Source organism: Sorex fumeus, unplaced genomic scaffold, assembly GCF_029834395.1.
Source record: "Sorex fumeus unplaced genomic scaffold, SorFum_2.1 ptg000041l, whole genome shotgun sequence".
NCBI lineage: Eukaryota > Metazoa > Chordata > Mammalia > Eulipotyphla > Soricidae > Sorex > Sorex fumeus.
This window is the reverse complement of record NW_026606098.1, coordinates 5623787-5632237: the sequence shown is the minus strand read 5'-3', so window position 1 is coordinate 5632237 and position 8451 is coordinate 5623787. Positions and strand designations below refer to the sequence as shown.

Sequence of the window (8451 nt, the reverse complement as noted above, 5' to 3'; positions counted from 1 at the left end):
CCCCCAACACGCACACAGGGAATCACAGTTCGCACAGTCACAGCCCCCCACACACACACACAGAGCATCACAGTTCACACAGTCACAGCTCCCCCCAACACACGCACAGGGCATCACAGTTCACACAGTCATAGCATCCCCCCACACACACAGGGCATCACAGTTCACACAGTCACAGCCGACACATACACACACAGGGAATCACAATGAACACACACACACACAGGGAATCACAGTTCACACAGTCATAGACAACACACACACACACGGCATCACAGGAGCACAGAGGACGCATCCACACAGGGAAAAGAAGCAGAGACAGACACACATGTGCAGACAAACCTGCAGCTGTGAGGGGGCTGCTCAGATGTGGGGGCTCGGGGCCGCTGAGCTCTGTCGCTGCATGGGAGAGGCAGCCCCCGTCACCCTCTCTGGGGCTCCTGGGCCCTGGCTGCGCCCTGCCCCCCACTCCCCTCCCCCAGCTACACAGATCCAGCCCCAAATGCTCCAGAAGTACCCCAGGACTTGGGGGTCTGGCCAGGAGCAATGCACCTAGGGACCCTGTGGCTCCCGGCTTGTCAGGGACCCCAGAAGTCCAGGCTGGGGCCCTCTGGAGAGTGGAAGATGCTACCCTAGCCCGGCAGAGGATGCCCCAGCAGCAGGAGGATGCGTGTTCTTGGGGTGCAGAGCAAGGACAGTCAATCTGCCAGACTCAGCTCTGCACCACTGACTATGGCCCCCAGCCCTGCTTCTCCCCAACACAGCCCACCCAGAGCTGCACTCTGACCTCCAGCCCATCAGCTGCGCTCAGCTTCCATGGCCTTGGGTCCAGCAGAAGGAGCCAGAAACAATCTGCATGCTGACCCGGAGACACCATCCCCCCTCCTCTGCCCCCTTGATGCCCCCGTTCCCCGCACCCATTCTCTGCCCAGCACCCCTGCCATCCATCCGCCACTACCTGGCTCTGCACTGCTGTGGTCTGTCCTGGCAGGCAGCCCGGAGGCCGGCAGCAACTCACACGGCAAGGCAGTGCCCCGCCCTCCTGCCGGCAGCGCAGAGCCAGTGAGCCTGCAGCCCTGCGTCACTGGGGCGGCACAGAGGCGCTCAGAGCCCCCACCCCCAGGCCCTCACTGCAGGGGGCCACTTCCCCTCCCAGGGCCTGGCCTCTCTACTCAGAGCCAGGGGCACCAGACCACTCCCCTGTCGCGGGGGGGGGGGGGGGGGGGGGGGGGGCGGGGGGGGAAGGGGGGGCACGGGGGGGGTCTTAAGGGGCCTGGGGGGTGGGGAAACCACTCCCCATGCAGCTCAGACCAGCTTCCCAAACTGCCCAGTGAGGTGTTTGGGGGGCCAGGGCAAAGAAGAACTAAGTACACAGCACCCACAGAGCAGTATGGGAAGGACTAAGCACACAGCACCACAGGGCAGGTGGGCCTCATAGACATACTCAGAACTGGACTCTGCCCCCTGCCTGGCCTTCAGGGCCAGGGCCCTCACTCCACAGAGGCCCTGCTGGCTTCTCACCAGCAACGGGCAGTGACCCTGAGCCCCTCAGCTGGAAGGGTGGGGTAGGGAGAGCACTGTGGAGTCTCCAGCTGGCTCTAGGCCTGGCTGACTAATTCCTGCCTGAGCCCCCCACACCTCCTACCCCACCTCTGTCCCCCCAAAGGAAGCAACAATGCCTGGAGATCCGTGAGAGCAGACGGGGGCACATACTGCAGCACTCCAGAGCTCGGTCCTTCAGGACCACCCCCACGGACCCCCACTGCCACTGAGCAGGGCTGAAGACTAGCAGGTGCCCAAGCACTGCCACAAGCCCCAGGGGTAACGACACTTCAGGAACAGCAAAAGAAGCAGATGTGCACACACTTTCAAAGACACACTCTCACATGCACTCCCAGACACACTCCCACAGACACATTCCCAGACACACACCCACAGATACACACTCCCATAGATACACTCCCAGACACACTCCCATAGATATATACTCCCAGACACACTCCCGCAGAGCACTCTCCCACAGATACACACTCCCACGGACACACATGCTCACAGATACATACTCCCAGACACACTCCCACAGACACACACTTTCAGACACACTCCCACAGATATATACTCCCAGACACATTCCCAAATACACACTCCCACAGATACACACTCCCATACTCCCATAGACACACTCCCACAGACACACACTCCCAGACATACTTCCACAGACACACACTCCCACAGACATACACACTCCCAGACACACTCCCACAGAACACCCTTAGATAGACACACACTCCCACAGATACACACTCCCAGACACACTCCCACAGAACATACTCCCACAGAACACATTCCTATAGACACACACTCCCAGACACACACTCCCACACACTTCTACAGACACTCCAGAGGTTCACATTCCAGTTACATTCCCAGACCCACGTGCCCAGACAAACTCCAACACTCCTACAGACTCAGTTCACAGACTCACATTCTAGACACACACCAACAGATCCACACTCCCAGAGACACACTCCCACACACTCCTACACTTACTCCACACATTCCACATTGCCATAAATGCACACGCCCAGACACATTCCCACATGCACTCACAGACACAGCAATAGATTCCCCCCAGACACACTCCCTCACATGCCTACAACTCACTCCACAGACCCACAGACCCAAACACACTCCCACATGCACCCACAGATACACACACCCACAGACACCCCCCCACACACATTCCTACAGACAGTTCTCAGGCACAAACTCTAGACACATTTCCACATACACTCCCCAGACACATTCCCACACACACCTCAGACTCACTTCACAGACCCACACACTCACACTCCCACACACTACCAGACACACTTCCACAGGCACACTCCCACATGTATTGACACACACGCCAATAGATACATACCCCTACATACCTTCTGATACACTTCTACACATTCCAGACACACACACCTCACAGACATACTCTACATGTCCCACAGATACACTCCACGTATTCCCACACGTACTCCCACACACTCCTGCACATTCCAGACATTCCCACAGACACACTCCACATACACTCCCAGACATATACTCCCAACATACTCGTCACACTCCCACAGATACACTCCACAGACACACACTCCCAGAAATCCCCAGATAAACTCCCACACACATACTCCTACACACTCTCACAGACACACTCCCAGATACATACTCCCATACACTCCCACATACCTACACATACACTCCTCCCCATATATGCACATAGACACACATGCACAGACTCACACATACACATATTCACATACACTCACATACACTCATGCCCTGTGGTAGCAGCTCAGCTGAAAGGGTCAGAGGTGGGGGGACTCTAGCAAGAAGCCCGTGGAGAGTGGGGGGGGGGGCAGGGCCAGTGCTGGGTGGGATCTGGCAGGCGCTTGGAGACCAGTTGAGAAAACTGGTATATCTGGCCAGCTCCTTCCTTCTAGGAGAGAGAACAGCACGTCCATCTCATGTACGAAGCTGTTCTGCCCCACTCCCAACCCCCTCTGCCTTCTGGGGACAATAATCGGCCTCTGCCCGGAACACAGCCCTCAGACTGGGCACGAACCTGACCACAACACTTTTCTAGACGGGGCTGTGGGCACAAAACCACGAGGCAGGGAGGGCATGGCCAGGGCCACCATGAATAATGCAGAGATTGAGCAGGAGGGCTGGGGCCCCAGGTAGGTGTGGGGGAGAGAGTAGCTCCAGCTCCCTGCCACAGGCCAGCAGCACATCGTGCCCAGACCACAGACAGACACACACACACAGAGGCACAGATACACACGGACACAGATATACTGACACACTGACACTGACACAGATAGACACCAACACGCACATACTCAGATATGGCAATGTACACACACACAGATACAGCAACAGACACACGAGTCCACAGACACAGATATACACAGACACGACAAATACACACACAGACATGCAGTGTAGGTGCTCGTGCCTACAAATACACAGAGTCTGCGCAGAAATTGGGGCAGTACTCAGCAGGGGGGTCCTGACACAGTCCTGGGGTCCCCCAGAAAGAAGAGTATGTGGGAAGAGGAGTGGGGTACAAGGTCAGGTGTGTGGGTCACAGGGTGCCTCTCAGTGGTGTGTACAGAGCCCGGTGTCTGAGGAAGGCCACACCCGGCTTCTGCCACCACCGGGGAATTGGGAAACAGGCCCCGGGGCTCATTGGGAAAGCAAAAGCCCCAAACGTGCCTCAACCAAACAGCCCCCAGGAAACGGGTTTTCCACAACCGCAGGGGTACGGAAAGGGAGGTGGGCTCGCCACGGCCCCGCAAGCGCCAGAGGCCGGGCGGCACCGACCCGCCGGCCACTCTCTGACCACACACGCCGCTCTGTCGTGTCCAGGGCTCACTCCGTGTCCCAAGCCGCCAAGGAGACATTCCCGCCCCCGCACTCACCCCGCACGCACTCGGGGCCCCAGCGACCCCGAGGAGCAGAGCTGGGCACAGGGTCCCGGGAATAGCCTCGCTGTGGAGTTCCCCGCAGACCCCGGGACTGGGCGCAAGACTGCCCACCCATCAGGCCTGCACACTCCCCGCATTCCCCCTGCCCACCGCCTAGGGTCCAGGGGAAGTGGAGGGGGCGGGGGCCGGGCAGGCGCGTGGGCAGGGTCGGACCCAGAGTCCCCTTCCCACCGGCCTCCCCTGTCCCCAACAGCCGCAAGCCGCACTCCTGCGGCCTCCGCGCCTCCAAAGGCCCAGGGACGCAGGACCCGAGACCCCAAAGCTGGTCCTTCGGGCGTCCCCCGAGTCGGGGCTGAGCCTGCGCTCGGGAGCCCTTGGGGGGACCCTGAGTTCCGAGGTATCCCCACGGCCGGACTGACGGCCCCGCCCCCGGGCGCTCGGGCCTCTCTGCTCGCCCTCCCCTCGGGCTGAAGCCGGGCCGGCGTTCGGAACTCCGGCCGAACAGGACTGGGGTTCGGGGTGCAAGGACAAGGCGTGACACCCAAGGAATCCCGGCGGTGCGGGTAGCGGCAGAAGCGAAGGAAGCAACTCAGCGCGCGGCTTGCAAGCTGCGCAGGCGCAGGACGCGCGCAGCCCGGGGCCGGGCGGAGCCAAGGCGCGGACCGGAAGTCGGAGTGTGACACGGAGGAGCCAATGCGCGGACCGGAGTCCCGGGGGCGTGGCACGGCAGAACCAATGCGCGGACAGGAAACCCGGGGGTGTGACGCGGCGGGCGGAGCCAATGCGCGGACCGGAACTCCGGGGGGCGCGGCATCGTGGGCGGAGCCGATGCGCGGACCGGAAGCCCGGGGGCGTGGCACGACGGAGCCAATGCGCGCGCGGACCGGAGGCCCAGGCGGCGCCACTGCGCCCGCGTGGCACCGCCCATCCCAGGCGGCCTATTGGCTGCGGGCCCCGCCCCTGACGACGCAGGCCCCGCCCCTGGAGACGCGGCGCGGAGGATCGGAGATCTTCCGGGCTCGCGGCCCGGCCCGGCCCGGCCCGGCTGAGGCTCGGCGCGGCCCGGCGCCATGAAGCTGACTCGGAAGATGGTCCTGACCCGGGCCAAGGCGTCGGAGCTGCACAGCGTGCGCAAGCTCAACTGCTGGTGAGCCGGCGGCCCGCGGGGGTCGGGTGGGCGCCTTCCCGCGCCCGCGCTCATCGACTGCCCTCTCCCCCCAGGGGCAGCCGCCTGACCGACGTGAGTGTCCGCGGAGCGCCTCCCGGGACCCAGGAGCAGCGGCCGCTTCCCGAGGGCCCCTGCGCTGGCCCCTCCCCGCTGCTGTCGGAGTGGGCAGGGGGCAGACCCCGAGTGTCCCGGCACAGCGCGGGCCCCGGGCCCGCGAGGCTGTTCTCTGGCCAGGCAGGGTGGGAGGCGCCTCCGGGCGGCCCAGGGGAGGCAGGCCGCGGGCCCCCGGGCCCCCGGCACGGGCTGTTTGCGAGTGGAGGGCAGCACTGCCTTCCTCCGGGCCCCTAGCGCCCCCCCCCCCGCAGCAGGGAGCCCCCCACCCCCATTCCAGGCGATGGAAGCGGGGAGGCCCCCTGCACCCTTCACACTTGCATCTCTACCCCCTAGATCTCCATCTGCCGGGAGATGCCCAGTCTAGAAGTGATCACACTCAGGTACTGGGCCCCAGAGAAGGGGGTCAGGGACCCCTCTGAGACCACCCACCCTGTCCCCCGGCTCTGCCACCCTCCAGGCACACCCTCGTGGCAGTGGGGAGCCTGGGACTTGCCCCCCTCTCTCACCAAGTGCGGGACTGCCTGGGGTTGTGCTTGACCCTCAAGGGCTATTTGGAGGATGGGGAGGCCACGGCAGCTGGCCGAGTGGGTCCCGCCTGACAGACCGCCCAAGGGCCTTGGGGCCACCGTGCAGGGGGAGTCACGGAGCGCAGGCATCCCGTCTGCGGCTCCCTGGCTGGCTCGCTCCTCCCACGGCCCTCTCCCCTGCTGACACCATGAACCCAAGCTGGGGAGTTCCAGGCTGCTGCCGGTTCTGGCCTCTGCTTTACAGACGCCCCAGTTCTGGGGAAAACCTCTTCCTTGGGATCTGGCGCTTGGGCCCTTGGTCCCGTGGAGGCACATGTGGTGCCCCTGACCCACACAGGCAGCCCCCTCTCCACCCGAGAAGGATGTTCTGGATGGGTGGGGGTTGCGGGCAGCCTGCAGGGCCCCTGGTGTGGGGAGCGAGAGGCCGTTAGCGCTGCTGACAGGTTCCCCCACCCCAGTCCCTTGCCCGGTGGGGCGCTGGGGCTCAGCTCAGCTCATTCTGTCCCCTGATGTCGGGGAGAGGATGCCTGCACTCACCCCGGGCCTATCCCCACAGCGTCAACAATGTGTCCACACTGGAGCCCGTGAGCAGCTGCCGGCAGCTGAGCGAGCTGTACGTGCGCCGGAACTGCATCAGCAGCCTGGCGGAGCTGGCCCACCTGCAGGGCCTGCCGCGCCTGCGCGTGCTCTGGCTGGCCGAGAACCCATGCTGCGGCCCGGACCCCCGCCGCTACCGCCTGACCGTGCTGCGCGCGCTGCCCCGCCTCCAGCGCCTGGACAACCAGGGTGGGTGTGGCACCAGCCCCTGCTAGGGCCCCTCTGGCAGGTGGCGGTTCTGCCCTGTACCCACTGGGCCCAACTCACACTCATGCATTCCTGTTTCCCACCTGTGCCCTCATGCATCCCACCTGCGCCCTCATGTGTGCCCTCTCTCCCCACAGCTGTGACAGAGGAGGAGCTGTCCCAAGCACTGATAGAGGGAGAGGAACTTACAGCTCTGAGTGTGAGGGACCCTGCACCTGAGACCCAGGGGCACTCCCTGAGCTACAGCGAAGAGGAAGCGGGGTGCGTGAGGGTCACAGGAGGGAGCTACCTACCTGCCCTTCTCTGCAGCGGCCCCTGGCGGGGTGGAGGGAGGACAGCGAGGCCTGCTACAGGGACCCTTGTTACTGAGGGCAGAATCCTGCCTAGAGTGTGGGGGGAGGGGCGGCAGAGCCCTGCATTGGTGCAGAGTGCTGGGGTCCCACCCTTACACCCGACTCCCTGCAGCACCGAGGTCCAGCTGGGTCAGAAGCCTCCCACCCGGAGTTGCTTCCCCTCCTCGCACACAGAAGCCATGAACGGCTGCAAGACCAAGGTGAACGCATGTGCCCGCTGGGCCAGCCTGGGGCAGGGGCACCAGGAAGGGTGGGAACCAATCCTGTTCTCACAGAGGTACTGCCTCTCACCCTGGCTTCTGAGCCGCCCCAGCTGTGGGCGACAGGCTGGGGCTCTGGACGTGGGAGTAGGGGCTGCCCAGGCAGCCGGGGCCAGGCACCCACAGGTAGCCTGGCTGATCTCGTCTTCAGGGCCATGTCCTGAGCGCGGTGCTGCTGCTGCTGCATGAGCTGGATGCCGAGGCGCTGGAGACCGTGCACCAGGGTGTGGTCAGCCGGCTGCAGGCCCTGCACACACCCGAAGTGCAGGAGGACATGGAGTGACCCAGGAAGTGGACTACCTGTAGGGGACCACCACAGGATGGCCCCCACCCTGCCGTGCATCCTGATGCTGGCTCTTGGGGAGCCGGACAGCCTGAACACTGTGTTCCCATCCCAGCCTCCTGTGCCGTGAACAGCACCTAAGGTGAGTCCCCGCTCGGGCCGGCCACCCAGTGGTCACACACAGGGACCGAGCAGGGGACAAGAGGGGCCCTTTGCTGTGAGCAAGCCCTGCTGGGGGCTGTCTGGAAGCTGACGTGGGCCCGGAATTCCAGGAGGAGCCACTTGGGCGGCCTGTGGCGGGAAAGATGCCCCATTGCCCCCACAGCCCGCAGTGACCATACTGGGCTCTCAATAAAGGCTGTTTGCAAAGCCAAGCCCCAAGCGCACTGACCATGCCGCCTCTCCAACACGGCCCCCGTCTCTGTGCGCTGGACACAAGCCTGTGCCGACCCCCACCCCTC

The 8451-nt window shown here is 63.5% G+C and overlaps 1 protein-coding gene across 1 annotated transcript; it reads left to right on the top strand.

The window, feature by feature from the left end:
- The first annotated feature begins 5483 nt into the window (after positions 1 to 5483).
- On the top strand, positions 5484 to 8311 carry CFAP410 (cilia and flagella associated protein 410). Its single transcript, XM_056119237.1, has 7 exons — positions 5484 to 5628; positions 5703 to 5721; positions 6097 to 6143; positions 6847 to 7076; positions 7232 to 7355; positions 7560 to 7647; positions 7859 to 8311. The coding sequence occupies exons 1-7, from the start codon at positions 5552 to 5554 to the stop codon at positions 7988 to 7990; spliced, it is 717 nt and encodes a 238-aa protein (XP_055975212.1). The 5' UTR covers positions 5484 to 5551; the 3' UTR covers positions 7991 to 8311.
- Positions 8312 to 8451: the final 140 nt, after the last annotated feature.